At 42.4% G+C, this 16237-nt stretch overlaps 1 protein-coding gene across 1 annotated transcript; it reads right to left on the minus strand.

Moving 5' to 3' along the window:
* Positions 1–1349: 1349 nt before the first annotated feature.
* On the minus strand, positions 1350–14832 carry LOC102511678 (dihydrodiol dehydrogenase 3). Its single transcript, XM_006176841.3, has 9 exons — positions 14639–14832; positions 12529–12696; positions 11560–11676; positions 10217–10294; positions 9662–9784; positions 6945–7054; positions 5874–6039; positions 3456–3538; positions 1350–1498 (listed from the first exon to the last, which is right to left on the minus strand). Exons 1-9 carry the CDS (start codon positions 14720–14722, stop codon positions 1456–1458), a joined length of 972 nt encoding a protein of 323 aa, XP_006176903.1. The 5' UTR covers positions 14723–14832; the 3' UTR covers positions 1350–1455.
* Between the last annotated feature and the right edge of the window lie 1405 nt (positions 14833–16237).

The raw sequence follows: 16237 nt of genomic DNA on the forward strand, positions 1-16237 counted from the left end.
TCTGTCTTCCAGGTTGCTTATGCATTCTTCTGTTAAACCTAGACAGTTGTTCACTCATTCTACTGTATTGTTCATTTCAGGTGTTTTATTCTTCAGCTCTGATTGGGGCTTTTTTTTATGTTTTCTAGTTCTTAATTGAAGTTCTATGTTCTGCTATTTTTCCCCACTTTCAGTGAGCATTTTTATTACTATTGTTTTGAATTATTTATTTGTAAATTATTTCTCTCTGTTTTTTTAGGGTTTTCCTGAGGTTTTATCTTCTTCTTTCATTTCAAACATGTGTCTTTTTCTTCTAATTTGTTTGACCTTTTCCGTTTGTCTCTGTGAAATTAGGGAAAGGGTTACCTATTCCAGAGTCTAAGGGGTGTCCTTGTGTGAAAGCATCTCTCTGCAATCTGCCTGTGACCGGTGGCTTTGGTTGTAGAGCTGGGTCTGATGTGATCATGGGCCAAGTCCTCTCCCCACATGAGCTGATGTTGCTGTGTTGGTGGGAGATAGGGCTGGAGTTAGAAGGACTAGAGCCAGAGTTAGCTATGAACTGAGGCTTCTCCTAGGATCAATGGCAATTTGTGCCTTTGGGGGAGTGAAGCTGGGGCCCAAGGGGCCAGAATAGGAGTCCTGATAGTTCAGCTCCTCCTCAGAGTGATGGCACAATGGCTGGGGGCAGGGCTGGGGCTCTGAAGGCTGGAGCCGCACCGCTGAGCTGGCTCCAGTTTTCCTCTGTGCATGATGGCAGCCTCAGCCTTAGTGGGGATCAGGGCCAGAGGAGGGGGGTGTGGATCAGGAACCTTGTGCAGGAAGCGGGGTCCACTGGGGCGGTCCCGGTAGGCTGGCCAGGGCAGCAAGCAGTGTTTGATCTGCTGCCTCTGTGTTGGGACTGAGAGCAATCCAGTCCTGCACTTGCTCTTGAGGAGTGGAGTCATGGTTTCTTACAGTCCTTCATTTTCAAACCAGACAAGGGGGCTCATTCACAATGCTGGTCTCCAGGGTTGGGCTGCCCACTATGGGGCTTGGACCCCTCTCCCTTTAAGGAGGTATCCCTGAGCCTGTTTATGCCCCTCCTCTTCCGGTCACCTGCTAGGTTGTGGGTCCTGACTGGACCCCTTCTCGTGCCCTCCTACTAGACTCTGTGGGGTTCTCTCATGAAAGCTTTGGGTGGAAAACAGTCACTCTTCTGCTATTCAGGAAGTCTGCAGTTATAATTCCTCTACATGCAGAGGTTTTCTTCTGTCCTTGTGGGTGGAGATGGGTCCAAGGTCCATCTTGAAGGCAAGGTCTGCCTTTTGATCCCCCTCCCAAGTATCCTTATTTTGAAGTCTATCATTTCACTAAAAATAATGCAAGAAGCCTTAAACCAGAGACACTGCTTTTAATTAGCTCCACGAGGTACAGAAATTCTTCCCACACCCCTAGAAGCAATGCACTCAGGGAGAGCTCATGGTGGAGAGCTCACAGTCAATATTCTTCAGAAAATGGATAGTCAGGGTGATCGCTAAAGCTGAAAGAGAAGGAGAGATACTGATTTTATTAACTCAATATCACACTGTCAGAGAGACTGTTTCTCTGTGGAGGGAGTCAGGATGGGCTAAACCTCTGAATTTACAACCACATCCCTTCTGCTACCCTGACACACATACATGCAGGCCCCTGGTCCCTGTGCAAAATGCACCTTCCTGCCCAATTCCCACATTCACATACGATATAAATGCCACAGTGATATTTTGCTTGATTGAAATTGAAATTCATAAGAGGATGTAAGAACTATACCTAAAATGTTAAGGTCAGTTCAGCTTCAGGTGGAACATTTGGCCCAAGATGATGGCAATGTTCACAGTAAGACATATGCTGGTCACACACTCATCCAACACATAAACACAGAGCACCCCAGAATAGAGGGGCGCTGTAAATAAACTTCTAATCTCTTGAGAAGATAGCATGTACACCTACATAGCTTACTGACAAAATGGGATGACTACTTACTTAGTTGATAATGTATAAAAATTCAGTAATTAACATTACTGCTGTTTTCTGTTTTTTCCCCAAGTTTCTATTTTTCTTTCTACATTTGTCTTCTTTTCTTTAGTGGAGGTTCTGGGGAATGAACCAAGGACCTGGTGCATGCTAAGCGCACGCTATACTATTGAGCTATACCCTCCCCACTAAATTCATCTTTTTCAATTTAATTTCACTAAAGAGTGCATCGTGGGCACTTCCATGTGCCAAGAGCCATGCTGTTGACATGAGATTAGAAAGACAAGTAAATCTAGGCATTTACAGCCTAATGAGGAAGAACATAGAACTATACTTGAGAGCTTTTGAGTATAGAAACGCAACTTTCCACCTCTTTTTCAGTTATAATCTCTTTTCTCAGAATCATGATACAGCTTTGCAAAAAAGAAAAAAGGTTTTAAATCTTTCTTTTGAAAATACATCTTCATTTTATCACTAATTTGTATTCCCCTTCTCTCTATACTGCAAACTTCTCTCAGTTTGATGAGTCTTCCTTCTCTTCAATCCTGACATCCTCCTGCAGGAACTCAACGTGGAATTCCATGTGCGTGAATAAGTCAAAGTCAAGGACAGAGGAGCTCCCCAGGGGATAGTGTCCGGACAAAGGCAACATGGAAGTAATTCTTGAATCAAGAAACCAGAGGAATCCAGATGACCTCATCTGTGTGTGTCCTACAGAAGACACAGGAGACGCTACATGGAGAGTCAGTGAAGTTCGTGATCCATTTCTAACTCAGTTTGGTGAGATTACAAGAATGGGAACATGGAGCTGCACAGGGGGAAGAAATGCCAATGAAGAGATAAATCTGGAACAAATGGATGGTGTGTTGAAAAACAAAAGGCCATCAAGGAGAAAAGCCACCAGACATTGAGGGGAGGGGGTGGAAGCGGGGCCAGGCTGTGACTTCATGGCACCTACACCCATTGGCCTTTTTGTGCTCCCTCCTCCATTAAAAGTGTTAATGTTACATTTGACAGTTGCCTTAGGATAAAAACAAACGTAATCCTGGCTTGATTCATTATTACACCATCACTATTAATATAATTATTTTCCTGTGATTTTAATAAGAATGAAAAGTGAAGCATTCTCAAGGTCCCTAAAAGAATAGGGGGCTGTACACACTGCAGTTTCCATGCCTAATGGGTGCATCATCCCTGAGAGGAAACACGCCAGGCACAGGGGTTAGGGGCATACATGTAGTGAATTCACCATAATGTGGGCTTTGCTCATTCTGCTCATGCACTGTCCTGGCCCCAAGCACATTTCTGTTGGGTCAGAGACTGAGCCCCAAGGGAACCCCCTGATCTGAGGTCTACAGGAAGCTCCTACTTTACTCCTACCCTGGAAATCAGGACTGTCTTGCTGATTTAAGAAGGCTCACTTCCTCTGTTGACAGGCCTGCTGCAGAAAAGAACACAAGAGAAACGACCTACAAGTCACTTACTAGGTTGTATCAAGATAGCGCATATTTCTGTTGAGGCCGTCAATTGCTTTCATGTCTTCTGGCGTCAACTCAAAGTCAAAAACCTGGAGAGAAGGGAAGACTCACAGTCAACTCTCCCCCAGGGAGCTGGCCTCCCCCGAGACCTGGAGGACTTGCACCTGGATGGAGGCAAGAGGAGGGCACAGGGAAGCCCTGCCCGGCCTCAGCTTCCACGTGAACTGGCCTGGGACCCCTTCTGCCGAGTTCTCCGCCCCTCCTTTCCCGCCCCCTCTCCTTCTCTGCTTCACTTCACTGAGTGTTACAGCTCAGCAATCCCAGATCTTTCTAAGTGAACTGCTTGCGACAGAAAAAAACCCAAACAATCCTCCTTTTTCCCCACAAGGGGACACTTGCATAAATTGCACAAAGCACCTGCACTTGAGCAAATATTAGACTACTTGTTCCTTCCCAGCATCGCTGACATGTGACACAGCCTTGAGCTGAGGTGAGTACTGGAAGGAGGGGGCCCCTGTATAAAAGTTTCTCCGAGAATCGGACATCAAACTTACTCATTGTGTGTGAATAAATCTACCAAAAGCAACTTTGTAAATGCCTTTGTAGAAAAAGTTGTGAACTGTATTTAAAATGGAAAAGAATAATTAATTAATGAGATATTCATATCATAACCATGGGATGGAATACTCAGTTTTATAGAGATAACCATTTTTCTTAGAGATCTGCTGTTTCAATGCTGTATGAACTTAAATACATATTTTTTGGTGGACGTTGTTAAAGTGAAATTCAATTTTATGTAAAAGGACAGCTAGTCAACAGCAACGGAGAATTCTTAAAGAAGGAAAATATACTACTCTGTAAGTCAACAACATTTTCCACTATGAGAAGACAGCGCACAAAAGTACATCATTAAATAGTGCTCAGAAGTCAACTTATGGAATTTTGCTTTGTGCTTTCCCTGACAAGGAAAATCAGTGGAAAAATATGAACATTTAGATTTCCATTCAATCATATATATATATACACACACACAAACACACACATACATATGTATATATGTGTTTATATATATATACACCCATTTTCATGTCATATTAAAAGTCAGTTCTAGGTGTAATACAGAACTTAATTTGAATAGAAGGACAAAAATACTTTTTCACAGTAATATTTCCTTGCCCCTTGAACTGATCTTACCTGTGACTTCCATTGGACAATAAAATTTGCCAGAAGCAGTTTTGAGTCAGTTCTGACACTTGAAGAGATTTTTATCGCTACACACTGCCTTGGGGTCACACCACTGTGCTGAGATGAAGACCAGGTTGGGGGGGGGGGCACAGTCTAGACAACTGTATGTGAAAAACTATATGGAGTAGAGTGTAGGCTCCTCTGACAGGAGCCAAATCCACCTGCTAAAGCAGAACTGTCCGGCTGCTCTGCGTTTTACTGCAAACACATGAGAGCCACAGCCAAGAGCAGAACAGCTTAGCTCAGCGCAGGCTTATTGTGAAACCACAGGGTCATGAGCTACATAAATGACCTTTGTAACAGACTCCATAATTGGGGAGAGTTTGCTGTACAGCTGTGGCTGATGGTATAAAAAAGGTCTCCTACACAAAAACCAAAAGATGCAGAAACCTGGCAAAAATGGACAAAGTTTGAGCAATGGCAAAAACTCAAGGAGGTTAAAAGTATGTAAATAGCACTACGGTAGCAATCAAGGAAATGCAGAGTAAGCCGCCATGAACTGCAGGTTGAAGATCACGGCTGTAGCTTCCCTGAGCCCCAAACTGACATGCCGGAAACCTCGCCCCCACGGCGATGATACGAGAACATGGGGCCTCTGAGTGGGGACGCGGGCAGGATGGCGGGGCCGTCACGGGCGAGGCGAAAGCCGTGCCACCTGCCATAAAGGAGGCCTGAGCCAGCTGTGCGGCCCCCTCTCCCGTGCCAGACGCGTCGGCAAGAGCGCGACCTGGGAGAGGGCCCGCGCCCGGCCGCGCAGGCGCCCTGCTCTCAGAACCCAGCCTTTAGATCTGTGAGAATTAAATTTCAGTAGTTTCTAAGACTCCCGAGCTCTGGTATTTTGTTAGAGCAGCCAAAATGCTCTCAGAAAGTCACACAATCCAATTTCCTGACTGGAGAAAGAAGACGTGAGATATCACTTGCACAGGGCAACAGAATAGATTGCAAATGTAATGCTGGAACTGACATCTCTCCCTCATGTCCAATCTCAATTCCACTTCGCCGCGCTGCCGCTCCTGCTGCAAGTGCAGGTGGAGAAAACCGTTAGGATTGCCCATAAGGCATCCAGCACAGGGAACAAAGGTAACTCATCTTGGCCCAAAGACGTCTGGAAAGCTGCACAAAGAGTGACCCCCATGGAGGGTATGAGTTAGGAGCCCTGCCCCTCACCCCACGCATCACCTGCATGTTCTCCTTGATCCGCTTCTTATTGTAACTCTTGGCCAGAACCACCACCCCGCGCTGCAGCTGGTAGCGAAGGGCAATCAGAGCTGGGCTGCGCTTGTGCTTCTTGGCAATGGCACCAAGAAGTGGGTCGTCCAAGAGAACGGGGAGTCTCAGGTTCACCCTGGAAGGAAATTCAGAAATGCTGAAGAGCTGAGACTGAGTATTAAGCTTGCTAGGGGGCTTCCCAAACAGACCAAATAGATCCACCTAGACCAGTGCTTCTCAGAATGTGTCCCTGACCATCAGCATCCGCGTCATCTGGGATCTAGTTAGAAATGGGAGTTCCGTGGCTGAACCCAAGACACAGGTGACGAGAAACTCATGTGGCACCTAGCCATCTGTGTCACACAGCTCTCAGGTCATTTAGCTGCATTGTTGTGTTGAGACAAATGCTTCCAAATTCATAGATTTTGTTCTCTTTTACTTCTCTGTGGCTGTTTTCTTCTCCAGTCATAGCCCCAAAGTAAAGGCAAGGGCATGAAGGGAGAAATGGAAGGAAAACCTGAGACATTTTTTAATTTTAACTTTTCTCAGGTATTGATAAAAATTGAGTAGTCCCAGAAGTATTCATTGTATCATTATTATAGTGTGTAAAGTATCTATAGATGTTTACAAAATTGTTTCAAATTGTAATTTTTCTGTCATAACAGTCTTGGAGTTACAGATTAATATCCCAATTTTAGACATAAGGTATGTGAGTCTTGGAGAGTCTATTGTTAGCAATGGGTTTATTAGTTAATAAATAAATAAACCATCACATATGCTTATGTCTTTTGTCTCAATTGGGGTATTATATATAGATTTTAATGCAGACAATTTTTACTGAACAATCTACAAAAAGATATATACAATGTAAAACACTGATCAAATGACACATGACAGAAGAGAAGAATTTCTTCCATCCCTCCTTCTCCCCCCAAGGTAATGGAGAGTTATCTCCAGAGCAGTGAGTACAGTATGATTGAAAAACCTCATCAAAATTGAGTTTTAGGTCAACTCCTTCTTGTCTTCATTAGGATTCATTACCAATTTTCTAATCTTTGGGATCCCAGAGCACTATAGGCGACCAGAACAATGCCCTTGGACTTGCAGAAATCCAGCAGTTTGCTCTGGTTCATATAAGGGTGACATTCCACCTGCAGAATCCCAACACAGAAGAGTGTCAGATTAAGTGAAAAGGTTATTTTAATATGGCAAAGAAATGTTAAACTTTTTGACAATGTTAAAGAAAAAATTTTGTAACATAAAATTATAATGGGAAATATCCACATCAAGTAATGATTTTCTTAAAAATAAATTTTATATTTCTGTCCACTGAAAAGGAAAGAAACGATGACATTTCTGAGAACAAGCAACTCTGGGGACCAGACCTGGATTACTAATACCTTTGCACACTGCCAGGAGCCATGCCTAATTCCAAATTTGGGGCAAGAAAACAACTGTTTGAGTGTTGGACAGCAAATTGTGCAGAAAGCAAGAAATTCCTCAACGACTCATGAAAAAAATGTCTAAAGGACTAAAAGAACCCACTTGATGGGGAGACCACTCGTGATAATTGGTTAGATTTGAGCATCAAAGGAATACTGAGCAACAGTAATTATAACATATGGAATAAATCAAAGTCCACGAGCCCACAGTGATGTGAGAGGGAGAAACAGCAAAAATATTTGCCTCCATTAATGGTGATTATTACAATAAATCCTTTCTTGGAAACTGACAATAAGTGGGAAAGGGATAAATCTTTAACCCTTTCTTATAGGAAGAAGTTACTTTTATTCTGATTTAATGAGGTACTTTTATTTTGACAATAAATATCAGGTCAGAAGCTTAAAAAGAGTGTTTAAAGTTGAAAATTACTTTCTAAACATCTCAATGAAATACTTAATTCAAGTAAAAGTCATTGATGGAATTCAGCCACTGTGAAAACTTTGGGGGGAGTCTCACTTCACCTGATGACAATTATCCAACAGATGACAGGGTAATTTCAACAGGGAAAATACACATTTCTAAAGGAAAGATCTGTCCACCGCTAGATTTATCACGGGAACAAAGTTAGCATCACTCATAGTGGGACAAATTGTCATACGTGCTTCCTACTGTTGCAATTTGAGGCACACAGTACGCAAAGGATATTTCTTGCCAAAATGTTTAAACTTAATGTAGTAAGGTTTCAGATGTAACTACTAACTTACAGGAGCTAGGAATAGAGAAACAACTTAATTAACATCACAAGATAATAATCTGATGTCTCTTATATTGTCAAAATTCAGCCTAGATGTCATTGTAAAAAAAAATAATAATTGAGTTACCATTTTAGCTAATAAAATCTTGAGAAACATGACTCAAAGTGACATGGGAACGATGATCAGATTCAGCGCAACAAAATATTGTCTACAAACACACACACACACATATGTATAGCAATTGGGCAAAATGTTAAAAAATGTGCATTAAGAGGGAAAATATGTATACTGTCCAGCATACCCTAAACTTTTCTAATATCTAACATTTTTGCAATAAAAATTTGGAGGCAAAATTAATGCTAAAATCACATTAGTTTTTTAACTACTACAATTGAAAATATTGCATATCAATTTATATATGAATTTTGTTAATTCTACAGGCTCCATTTTCCATAGAAATCTCCTACTCCTGGACTTCAGGTTGTACTTGATGATATTATGCTATATCAAAAAGGACAGTCACAGAAAGTCAAAGATTACATGACACCAGTTATATGACATTTCTAAATTCGATAAACCCATAGAATTAAAGAGAGTGATGGTTTCCAGGGGCTGGAGGAGGGAGAGACTGGGAGTTGCTAATCGTGGGCTTCCAGTCTCAATTACACCAGATGAGCAAACTCTAGAGACCTGCTGGAACGCACTGCCCCTGCAGTCAACAGCACTGCACTGCGCTGCGCTGCGTAGTGTTGTGCACTTAACATTGTCTTCAGCTCTCCCATTAACTTTTCTCTCCACAATAATGTGAAAATACAAAAAATTTTTAAAAAGTAAGAGCACATAACCAAACAGAGAAAAATGTGTTTAAACAGTTAATTTTATGGTGGAAATCAATGAGAGAAATAGAAAAAAATTGACTAATTCACAAGGTTTGGTCAACCTTCCAATGACTATTCCTGAGTGACTATTTCATCTACTGTTAGCATCACCATAAGCCATTCACTTCATCCCTCTAACCTTGATGACTTGCGTAGCTTCCAGTAAATCTCCCTGGACTGTGCTTCCTGCTGGAGACCCCTCAAAGCAGAGACACCAGGAATAAGGATTCAGGCACACAAGCCCCACACAAAACTGTAACTCCTGTCTCAGCTGATTTCCATCTTTCTTTACTGGCTTCCCATTGCTTGCTTTCATGGCCTTCCTTCCTGTACACAATCACTCTCTTCATCTAACTTCTGGTCATCCTCTACAGCTCAGCGAAAAGCCACCTTCCCCCTGACTTCCAGGTACCTATTCTAACCCTCCCTCATCTGCTTTCTCTTCCATAATTTCCTACACACAATTTACCATTAAGGTCTCACCACCATTTACACCAAGACTTTCTCAAACAGACATACCATTATGGGTTCCATTAACAGCCTTCCAGACAGAGGCTCTGCTCTCTAGAACCTTCTGCCCCACAAAGGGAGGAGGAATAGGAAGGGTGCTGAGTAGACACCTGGCTGAGGTGCAGGAAGAAGGTTGTGAGGATCAGAAGGAGAGGAGAGCGAGAGGGCTCACCTGGTTGCAGACAGGCTTGTACTTGAGCCCTGGCTTGTTCAGGATCTTCTCCAGCTGCTTGTGGTTAAAGTTGGACACACCGATGGACTTGGCCAGTCCTGCATCCTTACACTTCTCCATGGCCTGGGGAGGAAGGGTGGTAATGAGTCATTTGTCACTGGCTATAGATCAGGAGTAAATGCAGGTAAGATCTGTTAAAATGGTCGTCACCAGAATTAGGATTGATTATAAGGAGGAAAAAAGGAATAAATCAAACAAGAGCAAAGGTCGTGACACAAGAATAAGAATCATAGTCTTCTCCTAATAAAACCCATAGCGTATATGACACACGGGAGGAAGGAGATGTCTATCCTCAGTGTCCCAGATTCTTCTCCTCTGTTCCTCTATAAACACTGTGGTAATGACTTCCCCCACACCACTCCAGCATGGCAGCCCTTTTGAAGCTGTTGAATTGCTAAATACGATGGTCCATGATGATTCCCACAGGTGGAAGAAGTGAGGGAGGTGCCCCCTCCCCTGGCTTCCTCCCCTGTGCTCTCTCCTCCACAGACTCACCTCCCACGTGCTACACAGATCCACTGTGTCACATATTAATTTTCCATTTTCATCTTTGGGAAGAAGGTCCTCCCCTGGCTGGAAGAGAAGCAGTCATTTGAGAGCTGTCACAAAGTAATTTTGCCAAGCGTAGCCCTGACGGCAGGCACACCTAGGACCAGGACACTCAACCTCCATGAGGCACGTGTTGTGATATTTGAGACACTGGTATTTACAAAGTGGTTTCAGATGCAGCTGTAAGGAACGTCTTTAGGATACAGGCTTCCTCTAACCTCTTACACTTAATATCTGTTGTAAGAAATAGAACTTTCCTAGGTCCTAAATGGCTCTCCTTGTGTAAATTTTCCCTGTCTGCTTTACTTGCCTCTATGGACCTGCCTCTCTTGGGCGGGGAATGGCAGTTATTTCTGACATGAAACTTGCAGTCTTGATTGAGGTTATACAATCGCAGTTCCTCTCCTCCCTGAACACCTGACAGCCTAAAGGCAGCCACGTGAACCACCAAGGATCTCTGTAGGTTTGTGTGGGATGTGGAATATCCAGTCCTGCTCTCAAATGTTAATGACTATGAGTGTTGAACTGACCCATGGTCATAGGTGCCACTGAGGGAAAATATTGAGATAAAAATAAAGGAAACCAAGAGGAATGCAATGGTAAGAAACAGAGGACAATGGAAACATTTCTGATCACTACTCCCAATCCTTAAATTTGTCCATAGCTGGACTTGCCATTTACATCATCCAATACACTATCTTTCATATGATACCTTGAGTAGGTATCTATGACTTGAGATCAACAGTTCTACATAGCACAGTTGTTAATGGCTAAGCGCAATCTTCACAACTCAGTGTGAAGACACCCAACTGTGTAGGCAAGGATTCCAAGTCCCTAGAGAGACTGATGGTTTACAACCACCCAAAGAGAACACACCAAAACTATTCAACTTGAAAGAGTGAAAGAGGACATAAACTCATCATGTTGGAGTATAAGGCAGTTTCACTGCCCACCACTGCTGCCCCAAAATCTGTGTTTATGAAATCCACAGGAGACCCAGGAATCATAATCAGGACCCGGTGCTGAACATGCCTGATTTTATTTCCTCAAGATTTTAAGGCAAATTTGTGAGATTGCTGGACTCTGTTCTCTTGGATGCATGGAAAGAAAATTCAGGATTCAAAAAATTCAGTAAAAATATAATCAAAACTTATTATTTTGGTGATTCTCTTCTTGTGCAATCATCTCTACATCTTACTAAGAAAAAAATCTTCATTCAAACATTCGTGTAAGTTAATAGACATTCTGACACAAGAAATAAAATACTTGTCATCACACAAACTTCCAACCTTCATAGCCATGGGAAAGTGAATAATATAGAGGTCCACATAGTCCAGTTGAAGATCTTTCAGTGACTTTTCCAAGGCTGGTCGCACCAACTCTGGTCGAAGGAAAGTACACCAAAGCTGCAGAGGTTAAAGAATGAAAGCTGGGTTAAATCGTACTTCAGGTGATTTTGTTTCTCTTCTTTCATCTAATACTTAGATGTTTCAACAGTTTGGAAATGGATGAAAACTACTCCTTTTCTTTCTGAACTCCTTTTGATCTAACCTACCCATGTAAACTTGATATTTGATTGAATTTATCATCAGTATATCACTCACAATGGAAGGAAAAGACCCAAGAGATAAAAAGTGTTATCAAATAATTATCATGCCCATCATCTAAATTGTGTTTGATAGGGTTTAAAAGCAATACACAAACTTAGGCTAAACTCATCAGTCAATCAATCCTCTCAGGAATAATTAGTATCTATTTGTTTACGTAGCAATAGAAAAAAGTGCTTTGAACATAGTAGTATGTGCAGAAAATAATTCAAGACACTGTGACTAGATCTTGAGTAATAAACCAAGTGCCTCTCCTGTCACTCTCTGTTACTGATGGACGTGAAAAGTGAGATTCAGAAAGTAAAGAAAGTTTAGAAAGTCACCCAGGCAATAAAGAAAGCTATAATTTGATCCTTCTTAGATTTTTGGCCCTTCTTAATCACACTGCTCTGGGCCAGGCTCAGAGAAGTAAAGTGACTTTCCTTAAAAATTAAAATTTAAACACAGCGATGATGAGAAAGCCACCATCATTCTCTTCTCTTTTTTTTTTTTTTTTTTTGGATACTAGATTAAATGTGTGTGTGTCTGTGTGTGTCTGTGAAGAGTTTTATCAATAAACAACTCAGCAAACAACTACTGACCCTATTATGTAATTGTCACCTGTGCACGATCACGGTTCACACATGGGCACACACACCACACACACAGCACCTTTGAGGTGTAGAATATGTCGTCTCTCTTCACAGTGCCGTCTGCAATCTTGCTTCGGATGGCCTGTCCAACCTGCTCTTCGTTTTGGTATAAATACGCACAGTCAATATGGCGGAACCCAGCACCTATAGCGAATTTGGTGGCCTCCAGAGCTTCGCTCTTAGGAACCTACATAAGCAACAAAGGTTGTACTTCAATATTCACACAATTAAGAGACTATGAGGCACAAGCTGTGACCTCCCCAAGCATCAACTTCTTTCAAGACTTAGGTTCATGCTGCACGTATGATGTTGAGCCCATAATGGTTTCACTGGACTTCCCGGGTCAGTAATTAAGGTGGAAATCCTGGAACCCCTTTAACCCCAGGCAATCTTTTATTGATCGCTGGGATCAGAAGTATCCATTATCACCCTCTTGTTCAGTGATTTGCTGGAAGAACCCAAAAGATTCAGGATAAAGTTCAAGTCATGGAGATGAATTACACTGTGAGATGTTACCAACAGAAAACAGCAGAGGGCTAAGGGACATCCTTCAAAGCATCAAGAAACAAGGTGAAAGCTTCGAAGAGTCCTCTACCAGTGTAGTCACACAGCGTGCACCAAATAAAATCTGTACCTATTCAAGGTGTACAAACTGATGTTTTCATGAATAGGTCAATTGTGAAATGACACCACAATCAAGCTAGTCAACATAACCATCACCTCACACAGCTAGCTCTTTGGGGTCTGTCATGAGAACACTTAAGATCAACTCTTTTAGCAAATCTTAAGAATATAATCCATCATCATGAGCTAGAGTCACCACGCTGTACATTAGGTCTCCAGACATTATTGATCTTATAACTGAAGGTTTGAACCCTTTCACCAACATCTTTCCATTTTCCCCACCCCTGTCCCCAGCACCTGGGCACCACTCCTCTACTCTCTGCTGCTGTGAGATCGATGGTTTTAGATGCTGCATTTAAAGAGATCATGCAGCTTTTTCCCTTCTCTGCCTGGCTGACTTGTCCAAGCTTCATGCTTTCCTGCTTCACCTGTGAGGCTGCAAATGGCTGTATTAACTTCATCTTAAAGGCTGAATAATACTGCTTTGCTTTTTCTGTATTTCAGAATCCTTTGCTTTTCAAGGGAGTAAATACTTGGTCTAACTGCTCTGCTGGTTCCAGTCATGGTCATTCCTCGAATGTACAGGCATTCAGAGACTGACCAAGGAATGAACGCCGGCGAGCTCTAGTGATAGCCTGGACCACTCCCATTTCCCATCCCACTTTGCACTACAAAGTAAACAAGCCCTGTTTTCTGTCTCCAAAATGTCTGAATATTTCCTTCTGTTTTATAGATGAGAAGAGTAAGACTCAAAGTTGGATTCCCTTGTCCTACAACTAAATACTCTAAAGACAAGATGGACAGACAGCAACTTTCTGCCCTCCAGTCTGGTGACTTGTCTAGTTTGCCCATCTTCTGCCCAAGCACTGAACACTGTACTGTAATAAAAATACACACAAAACCCACAAATTGAAACTTGGCCTGTAAGATTGTAGCTTATTCCCTCAGGTGATCTGTTTTCCATTGGAATAACTTTCTGGCAGAAGCAGAAGTAAAAGGCAAACACAAGTGGAGTATTTCTCACCTGCACCCGGCAGGCTACCCCACAGCAGAAAAGCAATTCTCTCCCGGTATTTTTCATTCACCTCATCTTCAGAATCTTTTTACCTCAAATATACCTCTGGGTCATGTCTTTTTGGAGGGAAAAGATTTCTTAAATTGCTGATATACACAGAGAAAGTGCTCCAGTGCAAGCACCCTAAAAGCCAAGCACCTGACAGTCTTTTCACAGCTAGGTTCCTTCTCATCTGCCAAGCTGCGACAGAGGGAAAAACCGGGAGGGAAACTCAGAATGACCAGTGGCTGACCACAGTGTCAGGACAGGCTGCACAGTGAAGACTGATTCTCTCCCCCCATCATAAGGTTGGTTCCAGCCTGGTCACAAGAACCCAATGAGCCTCCCAGAGCCACACAGGACCTCAAAGAACTCGCAACCCAAGTCAGTTTCCACTCATGTCCCTTCCCCTTCGTTTTGGAAACCTCAACCCCAAGACCAGTACCGTTACCTCCTCAGGTGCGTAGGTGCCAAATCCCAGCACAGGAATGAAGCGGCCGTCATTAAGCTCCTGACACTGACGTCTGGGGTCCATTGCCTGTGGCTCCTCTGACTGAGCAGAATGATTATTTTCTTCTACCGTCACAGGTTATAAATATGAGGAAGGTACCACCCGAACTGCAGCACCCAATCACTAGCAAATACATTGTGGGAGGAGTAGGTGGAAGCAGCACCCAAGGAGTGATAAATGAATGAAATGGCCTTGTTTGCTTTGTTATCAGTATAATCTCAAGGGTTATATAATAATACATACACCTCAAATCTCTTGCAATATTTCACCTCATATTTTACTAAGTAAATCTGAAGTTAATGATTCACTTACACTATTGTAAATTATTGCACAAGATTTGCTGGGCAATTATGGACCTTGTGTTAGACTAGATACCTCCACATACCAATCTATTTTGTTTTATTAATTATGAAGCCAAATTTTGGTCAAACATCAATTCAAACAAACTACCTTAAAGTACATGCTCAAACACACACACAAGCACAGAATCCTACAATGTAAAGGAGGGATTAATTAGCATTTTTCAAAATGTTAACTCTTACTAAAGAATTAAAACTACAAATAAAAATAAATTTTCCTTTTCTCATTTCCCGCCAGAAATATTATTTTGCTTTACGTTCCAGACAGGGGTGGAATCCTGATAAAAATACAAAACTGCACGTTGTAGGTTAATTATTAACAGGTTTTCGATATCCTGTGCAGTGTGTAAAGAGAGTCATAAATTGTACCTTTTATATAACTCTCGAAAATGGTCATGATGTAAATGATAAATATTTTCTATAATTTATTATGTTGCTCAGCATTATTCATGAAAGAAAAACCTGTGAACAAGTTAAATTATAATAAATTTGGGAGGCACTTAAGAAACCATGACACACTGATACAATGGAATGTTGTGAAGCCAACGAAAAGGTTACCATATATATAGAGTCAGGTCGGTAAAACGGTGACTAGAAAGTGCTGGACGCTCCCAGGGAACCATGAGAAAAAACCCAGGAACTTGCTATGACACTTTACAAGAGCTCTGGAAAACAGTTTAAAAACTACAGCAATAAAGTAAACACCCAGTTAGGAAAACTCCAGAACAGAGTGACAGGGAGTTTCACGGCGCTGTTACTCACCCACACCCTCCCCTGCCTGGCGCAGAGCTGCCCTGGTCTCCCAAGGCCATCGGCTCTGCTCCCAGTCACCTCCCTAAAACCAGAGTGACCACAGCAAACCTTATCTGTGAAATTCCAGCCTGTTTGGAGGCTCCCTAAACATTAGTGTCTGTCTCCCCTGACCCTAACCTAAGCTTAAACAGAGGCCATACACTCACAGCCGCCAGGGACAAGGGATAAAGGAGGAGACATAGTCTAGAGCGTGTAAAACTCTGAGTAAAACTGGGGTGTGGATATGGGGGGTATTATGGGATTCAAAAACCAGCCGTGTGTTCAGGGGAATCAAAAAGCGGCACACAGGCCAGGGAAGATGCAGGCTCAGAGAGACCCGAGTAGCCCATTGGTTTCCACCTTACGCTGATTCCAGGACGAGCAGCAT

The sequence above is a fragment of the Camelus ferus genome, chromosome 35 (genome assembly GCF_009834535.1).
Source record: "Camelus ferus isolate YT-003-E chromosome 35, BCGSAC_Cfer_1.0, whole genome shotgun sequence".
In the NCBI taxonomy this organism is placed as follows: Eukaryota; Metazoa; Chordata; class Mammalia; order Artiodactyla; family Camelidae; genus Camelus; species Camelus ferus.

Bases quoted from the DNA above. Each gene is read 5' to 3' on its own strand.
- LOC102511678 (XM_006176841.3), bottom strand. From the start codon at position 14,722: ATGGACCCCAGACGTCAGTGTCAGGAGCTTAATGACGGCCGCTTCATT. The intron at 9,785-10,216 runs GTGAGTCTGTGG...CTTCCTCCCCAG, and splicing joins ATCTGTGTAGCACGTGGGAG to GCCATGGAGAAGTGTAAGGA. The intron at 7,055-9,661 runs GTGAGCCCTCTC...GGGATTCTGCAG, and splicing joins ACAAGCCTGTCTGCAACCAG to GTGGAATGTCACCCTTATAT.